Genomic DNA, 14,331 nt, shown 5'->3' with positions numbered 1-14,331 from the left:
TACCACGGGGAGAGAGAGACCGCAAACTCCAAATAAACAGCAGGCGTGAGGGTTGAGCATCAAACCCATGACCTCCTGTGTGCGAGGCAAGGTAGTTAGTTAACATCTCTCCGTCGCATCATAAGCAGGGCACTTAAACTGACACCAATCCCCTGGCTCCCTGTGCCGGGGAACATTCTTCAACCAAATATCCGAGGCCCAGGACCGGTTCAGATAATCGTCACCGGTGTTGGCCGTGAGCGGGAATCGAACTCGGCACGCCGGGTTCGTAGCGCAGCGTAGTGCTGACCGCTACACCGCACACACACACGTGCACACGTGTGTGTGTGCACGTGCGCACACACATACACACACACACGTGCACGCATGTGCACACACACGCACGTGCACACACGCACGTGCACACACACACGCACGTGCACACACGTGCACACACACACACGTGCACACACACGCACGTGTACACACACACACGCACACGCACGTGCACACACACACGTGTACACACACACGTGCACACACACACACACGTGCACACACACACACACGTGCACACACACACACACACGTGCACACACACGCACGTGCACACACACGCACGTGCACACACGCACGTGCACACACGCACGTGCACACACACGCACGTGCACACACGCACGTGCACACACGCACGTGCACACAAACACGCACATACACACACACACACGCACGTGCACACACACACGTGCACGCCCCGTCAGGGAACAACAACCGCCGTGCCCGTTCTCCGCGGCACGGCGGGCGGATCGGGTTCGTGCCGAGGTCTGGGTGCCCGTGGACGTGAACGACCTTTTAATGTTGTTATTATTATATTCAAAACAACGTGGGTGAAATTGTGGAACAACAGCCGGATCAGACGTGAGCACATCCAATTGGCACAATCATTGCTTCGCTGCAGCTCAAAGACTCATAACTACCATCCCACCCGCACCGCCGCCGCCACCCTGTGTGAGCTCGGCATTCGAAGGCCGGAATGGGCGACCTCGCCGGACGGAAGTGCTGAGGAAGAAGAAGAATAAGAAGGGAGCATCTTCTTCTTGGTTCTTTCGGTGAAGTCACGTAGAAAGGAAGTAATAAAATAATAAAAATAAAACATAATAAAATACAATTCTCACGACGTTTCGGCCACAACGCAAGCAGCCGTCCTCAGGTGAAGAATGGAACACCACAAAGCTTGGAGCGTATATTTAAGCTGGGTTGGAGGGGGGGGAGGTGGGAAGAAGAATTGTATTTTATTATGTTTTATTTTTATTATTTTATTATTTCCCTTCTACGTGACTTTACCGAAAGAACCAAGAAGATGATTAATAATAAGCAACCCATGTTGTAAAATCACATTGGCACTGAATCTCCGGTGATTTTGATGAGAGAGTCAGCCAGAGGACAAGACACGAAACTGGGCGGTTCCAAATGTTTTCGATCCCAAATTGCGTGCGACGTCTGGGCACTGTGGAAATAGAAGTCTCGCTTTTGAGAATTGTGCACGCGAATGTTTGTTCGGATTGTCTACACAGAGCGCTGTTGTCTGTGCTTGTGCACCACGGCCCACACACAGCAGCTGCTGCAGCTGCTGCAGCTGCTGCAGCTGCAGCAGCTGCAGCAGCAGCAGCAGCAGCAGCTGCAGCAGCAGAAGCAGCAGCAGCAGCAGCGGCAGCAGCAGCAACTGCAGCAGCAGCAGTAGCATCAGCAGCAGCAACAGCTGCAGCAGCAGCAACTGCAGCAGCAGCAGCATCAGCAGCAGCAGCAGCAACAACAGCTGCAGCAGCAGCAGCAGCAACAGGACTGTCGCCCGGTGGGACCTGCGTCACCCACAAGAACCACGACCTCGCTCGGACAGTGGCCTCGCTCACTCTCCCCACCTCTTCCTCCTCCCACCTCTTCCTCCTCCTGCTCCCACCTCTTCCCCTTCCCCTCGCTGTAAACACGCGGCTCCTGGCGGAGACTATTTCTGTCTGTGGCCTCCATCAACACGGAGAACCACGTCCACACAGCCGCTACTAATAACCACGTCAACACAGACACTCTAATAGCCACGTAGCCTCAACATAAAAAAAGAAACAACTCTGATAATGATAATAAAATGCACTGTCCTTTGTTATCATTATCAGAGTTGTTTCTTTTCTTTTTGTTTGCATTTTGACTGCTTGTGTTGTGGTTATTGCAAACATGATGCCTTGTATAAAGGTGTCAGTTTTGTACCAGTTTAAATGGTGAAAACCTACTACTATATTTTGCCACTGGTAAAGGAGATGTCTCATAGTGTAAAGGATAAACCATCATCGCGACAACTCCAGGCCTCCTCGCAGCGGCATCTTGCTGCCCATCAAAGACGGCGGTTGCCGCATCGCGCGGCACTTTCGGATGTGCCGCTTCTGCGGCCGTCTGGAACGTTCTTCCCCTTCCGATATGAGGAAGCCACTGGGAGCTGTGCGCACACTTAAAGCCCAGATTGACAAACTCACTTGTTTGGAGCTATTTTTTGTGATGTTTAGTTTGTTGTCCTTCCCCCGCACCGCCGATGAGCACGTTTGGCTACGTACGGTGCGAAAGAAGTTCAACGTACGTACACACAGAGACCACGAACCTTCCACCTACAGCTCTTGCCGTAGTTCTTCATACGCCGTGGCAGTAATGAAGCACCTCAGTTACCAGCTAACTATTTACTATCTCACAATTAGTTTTTTTTTATTTTAACCAGGTAAGGCCCTCACTGAGCTGTTTAGCTCTCTTTCACAATCGACCTGGCCACAAATGATTTCTCAACGAGGTGGATTATCGCCATCGTGTGGAAAAGTTCAGCAGCCAAAGACTCTACACGTGTGGTGTTGTTGACTCTAAATGTGGAGGGGTAAAAACCGGAGGAGCCGGAGAAAAATCCAAACGACCACGGGGAGAGAGAGAGACACCGCAAACTCCAAATATACAGCAGCAGGCATCAGGGTCGGGATCGAACCCACGACCTCCTGCATACCAGGCGAGGTAGTTAACATCTCCTAGCCACCGTGATGATGATGAGAGAGACACGCAAACTCCAAATATACAGCAGCAGGCGTCAGGGTCGGGATCGAACCCACGAACTCCTGTGCACCAGGCGAGGTAGTTAACATCTCCTAGCCACCGTGATGATAGATGAGAAAGAGAGACACCGCAAACTCCAAATATACAGCAGCAGGCGTCAGGGTCGGGATCAAACCCACCACCTCCTGCGTACCAGGCGAGGTAGTTAACACCTCATAGCCACCGTGGTGATGATGAGAGAGAGAGACACGCAAACTCCAAATATACAGCAGCAGGCGTCAGGGTCGGGATCGAACCCACGACCTCTTGTAGACCAGGCGAGGTAATTAACATCTCCTAGCCACAGTGGCGACGCTTGGGACCCATCGTTCGAGAACTACCTACAGCGCGAGGCAGCTGGGTGAGTCGATTTGTGTGTGTAACTCCATGTTTGTGTATCTAAAGTCCATGTCTGTGTCTATTTGAGTCCATATGTGTGTGTCGGCCAATGTGTGTGTGAGTCTATGTATATGTGTGTGTGAGTCGATGTATGTGCGTGGGTCCATCTGTGTGTGTAATTCCACATGTGTGTGTCTTAGTCGATATGTGTGTGTGTAAGTCCATATGTGTGCTTAGGTCGATGTGTGTGTGAGAGTCTACGTATGTGTGTGTGAGTCGCTGTATGTGTGTACGTCGACTTGTGTGTGTAACTCCATGTGTGTCTCTCTACAGTGGATGTCTGTGTGTGTGTGAGTCAATATATGTGTGTAAGTCGATGTGTTTGTGTGTGTGTCTAAGTCGATGTGTGTGTATCTTTTTCGCCCGGGCAACGCCGGGTACTTCCCGCTAGTCAGGAAATAAAGCGACAAGCGGGCGCAGGTTGGGGGGAGGGGGCCCCGGGGGGAGGGGCCGCAGGGGGAGGGGGCCCCGGGGGGAGGGGCCGCAGGGGGAGGGGGCCCCGGGGGGAGGGGGCCCCGGGGGGGGGGGGGGGTGAGGATCGCTTCGCTCTCCCCCAGCAAGGGAAGTGCTCCAGGCTGCCCCCAAGAATCACGTTTGTGTTTATTTTCATTTCCCCTTTGATTACTTCAATTAAAGCCTGCCCACCGCGTGACCCCGCTCCCACGGGCCTCTTGCCCTCCCCATCTCTACCTCCAGACCTTTAGCCAACCCAAGCTTGGGTGGGAAACAAACGCGATGAGCCACAGTCGGCTCCTGGCGCGACGTTCTTGTGCGTGTCACATGTGACGCGTAAGTCAGGAGGGGACACACAATGGGGCGGGCGGGGCCCACCTGGATAGGGGAAAGGAGCGATTGGAATGATGAAAGCGTGCAGCAAGCAAGGTGTCACTCACACGTGCGTGTGCACAGCTTCCTTTAAATAGGGGCCACCCACCACCTCCACCACCCATCAACACCACCATCCTCCACCACCACCACCCTCCACCACCACCATCCTCCACCACCATCCTCCACCACCACCACCCTCCACCACCACCACCCTCCACCACCACCACCACCATCCTCCACCACCACCACCCATCACCACCACCCTCCACCACCCTCCACCACCACCACCCTCCACCACCACCACCCTCCACCACCACCACCCTCCACCACCACCCTCCACCACCAACCACCAACACCTCCACCACCACCATCTTCCACCCTCCACCACCACCACCCTCCACCACCACCAACACCCTCCACCACTACCTCCACTCCCCACCACCACCCTCCACCACCACCACCCCACTCACACACCACCACCCTCCACCACCACCACCCACCCTCCACCACCACCACCACCCCACCCACACACCACACCACACAATAGTGGAGGGTGAAGCGATGAAGACCCCAGCCACGAGCATCTTTGCTCTCGAGCTCCAGCCAGCAGCAGGGGGGCAAGGGGCGCATCCAGAACGCGTGCAAGCGTCCAGCTGTAAGCAGCAGCTCGGCAGGACTGCGCGGTTAGAGCGCGGGGACATATTACAAACAACTATATATTTTAGTGTTGCACCAGACTCTGCAGTTAACAGTCCCTGTGTGATGAGCTATTTGTGTCGGTGGACACAAGGAGGCTGCCTCTGACGCCACCCCGTGGGGGGAAAGGAGCCAGCAGGCGCCAACTCTCTTCCTCCGCTCTGGCGACGGCGTCAGGCCGGCGTCGTACGATCTCCCGTTCGTTCGATCTCCCGTTCGCTCGATCTCCCGTTCGTTCGATCTCCCGTTCGTTCGATCTCCCGTTCGTTCGATCTCCCGTTCGTTCGATCTCCCGTTCGCACGATCTCCCGTTCGTTCGATCTCCCGTTCGCTCGATCTCCCGTTCGTTCGATCTCCCGTTCGCTCGATCTCCCGTTCGTTCGATCTCCCGTTCGCACGATCCCCCATTCGTTCGATCTCCCATTCGTTCGATCTCCCGTTCGTTCGATCTCCCGTTCGTTCGATCTCCCGTTCGCTCGATCTCCCGTTCGTTCGATCTCCCGTTCGCTCGATCTCCCGTTCGCTCGATTTCCCGTTCGTTCGATCTCCCGTTCGTTCGATCTCCGGCCGTTCAATCTCCCGTTCGTTCGATCTCCCGTTCGTTCGATCTCCCGGCCGTTCGATCTCCCGGCCGTTCGATCTCCCGTTCGTACGTTTCTCCCGAGGGGCGAACGATCCTCTACACGCACGGCAATGCGGTTCTGTGTGACCTTTGGCAGCCACTGGTGTTCACTCACCGTCTCCGGATAAGAGGGGCAGCCGCCCCACCGTTCCCAGCATGCCCTGCGCGGCGCGGGGACCCCCCCCGGCTCCGGCGGCCCCCCCCGCGTGGGGGTTGAACTTGGGCTTGGGGGCCACGGCTGGCGGAGGGGCCTTGCGAGGGCCCGGGCCTGCGGCCGCCTGCTGTGAGCGTGACTCCCACATGTCTACGGTGGGGGAGACACACGCAGCAGAGACACAGGTGAAACACACATACAGTGAAACACAGGTGACACACACACAGTGAGACACACACACACAGTGAGACACAGGTGACACACACACAGTGAGACACACACACACACACAGTGAGACACACACACACAGTGAGACACACACAGAGTGAGACACACACACACAGGTGGCACACACACACCGTGAGACACACACACATGTGACACACACACAAAGTGAGACACACACACACAGAGTGAGACACACACAGAGTGAGACACACACACAGGGTGAGACACACACACAGAGTGAGACACACACACACAGTGAGACACACACACACAGGTGACACACACACAGAGTGAGACACACACACACAGTGAGACACACACACACAGAGTGAGACACACACAGAGTGAGACACACACAGGTGAGACACACACACACAGTGAGACACACACACAGAGTGAGACACACACACACAGTGACACACAGACACACACACACAGAGTGACACACACACACACAGGTGAGACACACACACACAGTGAGACACACACACAGTGAGACACACAACAACAACAACCGCCATTCGCCACTAAGTGGCGGTGACATCACCACGATGCTTGTGCCAGGCCAAGTGCACCTTGAGGCCACGTGAAGTGTCGAAAGCCCGCTGGCAGGAGGTCACGGGGCAGACCCAGGTGCCACGGGTCGACTGACCGAGATGACCGAGATGACTGGCTGATGCACCACCTGTGCCCCCTACTGTGCCAACTTGCTGTGCTTTAGCCACCCGGCGCTCCGCTCGTTGTTGTGAGCGTCGCTCCTCCGCCCTCCGTTGTTGTTGGAGGGCGACTGCCTCCAACTGCCCAGTAGCGTCCTTCACGAGCCTCCTCCACTGAGGCCGATCTTGACACCGCTGGTACCAGTCATCGGCAAGTCCACTCAGCTCCACGTCCTCCTGTACCACATCACTCCATCTCTTCTCCAGCCCGTGCCGCGCCCGTCTAGCCCCCTCGATCCGGCCGAACAAAAGCTGTTTAGGCATGCGGTGGCTGGGCATGCGGGCTACATGACCCAGCCAACGCAGCCTTGCCTGCCGGAGGAGCTCACTGATGGGACTTTGCCCAGATCTTTCAAGGATTTGTGAGCTCCTCACACAATCCAGCCTGGTTAAACCCAGGATGGATCGTAGGCAGGCCAGCCTAAATGTTTCCAACCGGCGAAGATGCTCCACCAGGGGGGTCCACGTCTCGCAAGCGTAGAGAAGGGAGGGAATGACCGTGGCCGAGAAGACCTGAAGCTTCGTGCGGAGCGACAGACCAGGTAGCTTCCACACAGCGTTACGCAACCGATGAAAAGATATTGCCGCTCGACTGATTCGGAGTGAGACCTCTGCTGATAGACTGGAGCCGGTCATAAGCACACTGCCCAGGTATGGGAAACTCTCCACTCTCTCCACAACTGCCCCATCACCAATTGGGAGTTGTGGGGGTGGAGTGTCCGATGGTACAAAATACCCAGGCAGGTGCTTAGTTTTGGTGGGGCTGATGGTAAGGCCCCACCTCTTGGTGGCACGCTCCAGTCTCAGCAGCAGCGTCTCCAACTCCTCTTCTGAATGAGCAGCTATTACCAAATCATCGGCATACATAACGTGGTTGACCAATAGGGAGCCATCCCTTGATCGCACCCGGGCGTCGATCAGCCTCCCATTATATCTGTACCAAATGGAAATTCCTCCGGTACAGCTATTGAAGGCTTCACGAACTACGCGGTCAAAATAGATGTTAAATAATGTGGGAGCCAGAGGACATCCCTGTCGCACCCCAAGGTGTACAGGGAAAGGCTCCGACTCCCGGCCACGTAGTTTTACCCGGGCCCGCTCACCATCATGAAGGTCCTTAATGATCGTGAGCAGAGGGTCAGGGACTCCGAAAGCACGAAGAACAACCCAGAGCCCAGTCCTACTGATGGTATCATAGGCCTTGACCAGGTCAATAAAGCAGAGATGTAGGTCTTTTTGGAATTCCCTACACCTCTGCTGTAGCAGACGGACAGAACATATGGCATCTGTGCAGGACACACACACAGGTGAGACACACACACACAGTGACACACACACAGTGACACACACACAGAGCGAGACACACACAGGTGAGACACACACACAGTGAGACACACAGTGACACACACACACAGGTGACACACACACACAGGTGAGACACAACAACAACAACAACAACAACCGCCATTCGCCACTAAGTGGCGGTGACGTCACCACGATGCTTGTGCCAGGCCAAGTGCACCTTGAGGCCACGTGAAGTGTCGAAAGCCCGCTGGCAGGAGGTCACGGGGCAGACCCAGCAGGTGCCACGGGTCGACTGACCGAGATGACCGAGATGACTGGCTGATGCACCACCTGTGCCCCCTACTGTGCCAACTTGCTGTGCTTTAGCCACCCGGCGCTCCGCTCGTTGTTGTGAGCGTCGCTCCTCCGCCCTCCGTTGTTGTTGGAGGGCGACTGCCTCCAACTGCCCAGTAGCGTCCTTCACGAGCCTCCTCCACTGAGGCCGATCTTGACACCGCTGGTACCAGTCATCGGCAAGTCCACTCAGCTCCACGTCCTCCTGTACCACATCACTCCATCTCTTCTCCAGCCCGTGCCGCGCCCGTCTAGCCCCCTCGATCCGGCCGAACAAAAGCTGTTTAGGCATGCGGTGGCTGGGCATGCGGGCTACATGACCCAGCCAACGCAGCCTTGCCTGCCGGAGGAGCTCACTGATGGGACTTTGCCCAGATCTTTCAAGGATTTGTGAGCTCCTCACACAATCCAGCCTGGTTAAACCCAGGATGGATCGTAGGCAGGCCAGCCTAAATGTTTCCAACCGGCGAAGATGCTCCACCAGGGGGGTCCACGTCTCGCAAGCGTAGAGAAGGGAGGGAATGACCGTGGCCGAGAAGACCTGAAGCTTCGTGCGGAGCGACAGACCAGGTAGCTTCCACACAGCGTTACGCAACCGATGAAAAGATATTGCCGCTCGACTGATTCGGAGTGAGACCTCTGCTGATAGACTGGAGCCGGTCATAAGCACACTGCCCAGGTATGGGAAACTCTCCACTCTCTCCACAACTGCCCCATCACCAATTGGGAGTTGTGGGGGTGGAGTGTCCGATGGTACAAAATACCCAGGCAGGTGCTTAGTTTTGGTGGGGCTGATGGTAAGGCCCCACCTCTTAGTGGCACGCTCCAGTCTCAGCAGCAGCGTCTCCAACTCCTCCTCTGAGTGAGCAGCTATTACCAAATCATCGGCATACATAACGTGGTTGACCAATAGGGAGCCATCCCTTGATCGCACCCGGGCGTCGATCAGCCTCCCATTATATCTGTACCAAATGGAAATTCCCCCGGTACAGCTATTGAAGGCTTCACGAACTACGCGGTCAAAATAGATGTTAAATAATGTGGGAGCCAGAGGACATCCCTGTCGCACCCCAAGGTGTACAGGGAAAGGCTCCGACTCCCGGCCACGTAGTTTTACCCGGGCCCGCTCACCATCATGAAGGTCCTTAATGATCGTGAGCAGAGGGTCAGGGACTCCGAAAGCACGAAGAACAACCCAGAGCCCAGGCCTACTGATGGTATCATAGGCCTTGACCAGGTCAATAAAGCAGAGATGTAGGTCTTTTTGGAATTCCCTACACCTCTGCTGTAGCAGACGGACAGAAAATATGGCATCTGTGCAGGACCGCCCTTTCCTCTCGTGACACACACACAGGTGAGACACACACACAGGTGAGACACACACACAGTGACACACACACACACAGTGACACACACACACACAGGTGAGGCTCAGGTGAGACACCGCCACTTATCAAGAGCGGTTCCCATGCCAGGAGGCCTCCCCCGTGAGGGGTGCGGCAGTGACCGGCCGCGTGGCTTCCTCTCCGCGAGGCGAGGGCGAGAACTCGGCCCACCAGGAGAGGAGTCTCATTCGCAAGGGTGGCCTGGCATCACCACAACGATAGCGGCAAAAGGGCCATCGCCCGAAACGTCGGATATTGTAAAAACGGTTTCCTTTCAAGACCACACACAGTGTTGCGGTGTCGTCGTTGTTACTGCCGGACGTTTTTGAGCGGCTGTTAAAGCCATAAACTAAACCATAAACTTTGTTTATGTCATCAGGTAAGGCCCACTGAGCTGTCTAGATCTTTTTTAGAAGTGACCAGGCCACAAATGATTGCTCAGCGGCTTATCGTCATCATCATCATCGCGTGGAAATGTACAGCAGCCAGATGCTCTCAAGGCGTGAGTCTAAATGTCGAGGGTGAGAAGAGGAGGAGTCGGAGAAAAAGTCCACCTGACCACGAGGAGAGAGAGAGAGAGACCGCAAACTCCAAATATACAGCAGCAGCAGGCGTCAGGGTCGGGATCGAACCCACGACCTCCTGCATACCAGGCGAGGTAGTTAACATCTCTTAGCCACCGTGATGATGATGATGAGAGAGACACGCAAACTCAAAATATTCAGCAGCAGGCATCAGAGTCGGGATCGAACCCACAAACTCCTGTGTACCAGGCGAGGTAGTTAACATCTCCTAGCCACCGTGATGATGATGATGAGAGAGAGAGACACCGCAAACTCCAAATATTCAGCAGCAGGCGTCAGGGTCGGGATCGAACCCACAAACTCCTGTGTACCAGGCGAGGTAGTTAACATCTCCTAGCCACCGTGATGATGATGATGAGAGAGACACGCAAACTCCAAATATTCAGCAGCAGGCGTCAGGGTCGGGATCGAACCCACAACCTCCTGTGTACCAGGCGAGGTAGTTAACATCTCCTAGCCACCGTGATGATGATGATGAGAGAGACACGCAAACTCCAAATATACAGCAGGCGTCAGGGTCGGGATCGAACCCACGACCTCCTGCATACCAGGCGAGGTAGTTAACATCTCCTAGTCACCGTGATGATGATGATGATGAGAGAGAGACACGCAAACTCCAAATATTCAGCAGCAGGCGTCAGGGTCGGGATCGAACCCACAACCTCCTGTGTACCAGGCGAGGTAGTTAACATCTCCTAGCCACCATACCACAGACCACAGGAAATACACTCAGCAAATACAGACTCCTACAGAGCCGTGTGCGTGGCTGTGTGTGTATACACAGATTGTCTGGGTGTGTACACAGAGACAAAGATCCCCCGGATAGCCTAGCGCTCACTGTTGGGGCAAGTGCTGTTAGCGAGCACCTATTAAGGTCTGCACAGCACACTAGAGGGTGGGTGGCCAGCACCACGCCCAGCCGCCTTTGTCTCCCCGGTGGCGACATGTGCGCACAACGCATTACACACCACATGCAACACACACACACATCACGTACAGAACACACGTGACATGGTGGACTTCTTTCGCACCGTACGTAGCCAACCGTGCTACCACAACGTACTGTACAACACTTGAACATGACACACTCCTACAGCCTCACACACACACACATCCAACCGTACAGACTCCACTATTTCCCCACATGCACACCCATATTATATAAACACAAGACAGAGATCCCCCGTGTAGCCATAACAGACTGTTGGGGCAAGTGCTGTTAGCGAGTTGCAGCACCTATGAAGGCCGGGCATTGTGGCACACGAGGGAGTGGGTGGCCAACACCACGCCCGGCCGCCTTTGTCTCCCTAGTGCCGATGTTTACACACCGCACCAGGTACTCATTTGAGGCTGAGTCGACCTAGGGGAGGCCCAGATCAGATAATCGTTACCACCAAGACACACACACACCAACACACACACACAAACACACACATACACACCCCCCAGACATACACAGCTTACAGCACACACTCCAGTCACCACACACCCAACCTAACACACACATACACACCCCAGTCACACACTCAAGACACACACACACACCCCAATCACACAATCAAGACACACACACCAACACATACATACATACACACCCCAATCACACACTCAAGACACACACACACACCAAACACACACACATACACATCCCAATCACACACTCAAGACACACACACACCAATCACACACACATACACACCACAACCACAAACTCAAGACACACACACACCAACACACACACCAACACACACGCACACCAACACACACGCACACCAACACATACTACCCACACACCCCAATCAAACACTCAAGACACACACACCAACACACACACATACACACACCCACACACCCACACACACATACACCCCAATGACACACTCAAGACACGCATACCAACACTATACAAAGATCCCCCATGTAGCCTCTAACAGACTGTTGGGACAAGTGCTGTTAGCGAGCACCTATGAAGGCCGGCACGGCACACGAGGGGGTGGGTGGCCAGCACCACACCCGACCGCCTTTGTCTCCCCAGTGACGATGATTACACACCGCGCTAGGTACTGACTTTGAGGCTGAGTCGACCTAGGGGAGGCTCAGGACCGGTTCGGACAATCGTCACTGATGTTAGCCGTGAGCGGAAATCGAACTCAGGTCGCCGGGTTCGTAGCGCAGCACGCGAACTGCTACACCACCCAGACACACACTCACACAGACACACACACCCCGAAACACACACAGACACACACTCACACAGACACACACACCCCGAAACACACACAGACACACACTCACACAGATACACACTCACACACCCCGACACACACCCAGACACACACTCACGCAGACACACACACCAACACACTCACACAGACACACACTCACACACCCCGACACTCACACAGACACACACTCACACACCCCGACACACACACACACTCACACACCAACACACTCGAACAGATACACACACACACAGAAACACACTCACACACCCCGACACACACTCACACGCCCCGACACATACACACAGATACACACAGATACACACACTAACACCCCGACACACCAACACACTCACAGTCACACTCACATAAATACACACACACCCCGACACACACACACCCCGACACACACTCACACACCCCTACATACCAACACACTCGCACACCCCGACACACACTCACACACCCCGACACACCAACACACTGACAGTCACACTCACATAAATACACACACACCCCGACACACACACCCCGACACACAAACCCCGACACACACACACACCCCGACACACACACACACCCCGACACACCAACACACTCACAGTCACACTCACATAAATACACACACACCCCGACACACACACCCCGACACACACTCGCACACCCCGACACACACTCACACACCCCGACACACCAACACACTCACAGTCACACTCACATAAATACACACACACACTCACACACCCCGACACACCAACTTCTACACACATCTAACACATGCATACTGTACATACACTCACACAACCCCACCCAGACACACACCCACCCACACTCACATTCCAACACACGAAGGACACATACACACACCCCGACACACACACACGCACACCCCGACACACACACCCCGACTCGCACACAATCACTCACCCCCTCTCCCAACTCGCACGCCGCTTCCACTTAGCATCAAGGGGGAGAGGAGCTCGCAAACTCTGAACACTCGGCAGAGTCCTTCACGATCCACTCCTCCCTCCGGCTTCCTCCTCTCCACGAAACATCCCCCCACATCCCCCCCCACACATCCCCCCCACATCCCTCACCCCCCCCACATCCCCCCCCCACGTCCGCCCCTACCTCTCCCCCCCCCTGCCCGCTGCTCTCTCCCCTATGCCCTAATATGGCGCTATCGGGCAGCCTTCTTCATCAGCCGTTTCCCGTCTCGCGCTTATTCCATTTGGCGTGGGGCTGTTCCCTTCACCGCCTGCCTGGCTCGCCACGGCTGAGGTGGGGTGCGGGGGGGCGGCTTCCGTAAGAACAGTTACGGGCAGTGCCCGACTCACGAACAGCCGAACATACGAACACCTGGGCTTACGAACACCCATACATACGAACACCCAACATACGAACACCCGGGCTTACGAACACTCGTACATACGAACACCCAACATACGAACACCCGGGCTTACAAACACCCGGGCTTACGAACACTCGTACATACGAACACCCAACATACGAACACCTGGGCTTACGAACACTCGTACATACGAACACCCAACATACGAACACCCGGGCTTACAGACACGCGCGCTTACGAACATCCGACACACGAACACTCGTACATACGAACGCCCAACATACGAACACCCGGGCTTATGAACACTCTTACATACGAACACTCGTACATACGAACACCCAACATACAAACACCCAACATACGAACACCCGGGCTTACGAATACTCGCACATACGAACACTCGTACATA

At 55.0% G+C, this 14,331-nt stretch overlaps 1 protein-coding gene across 1 annotated transcript in view; it reads right to left on the bottom strand.

Moving 5' to 3' along the window:
- The window catches only part of LOC133352420 (zyxin-like), a 35,115-nt gene extending 21,467 nt beyond the window's left edge, over window positions 1–13,648 (bottom strand). The window contains exons 1-2 of the mRNA XM_061568049.1: window positions 13,499–13,648; window positions 5,757–5,945 (exon numbers count right to left, since the gene is read on the bottom strand). Of these exons, the coding sequence (XP_061424033.1) occupies window positions 5,757–5,945; window positions 13,499–13,535 (226 nt within the window). The 5' untranslated portion in view covers window positions 13,536–13,648. The remainder of the gene's footprint in view (window positions 1–5,756; window positions 5,946–13,498) is intronic.
- Window positions 13,649–14,331: the final 683 nt, after the last annotated feature.

Source organism: Lethenteron reissneri, chromosome 40, assembly GCF_015708825.2.
Source record: "Lethenteron reissneri isolate LAM-NWPU_2019-01 chromosome 40, ASM1570882v1, whole genome shotgun sequence".
NCBI classification, from domain to species: Eukaryota; Metazoa; Chordata; class Hyperoartia; order Petromyzontiformes; family Petromyzontidae; genus Lethenteron; species Lethenteron reissneri.
This window is presented reverse-complemented; position numbering and strand designations above follow the sequence as displayed.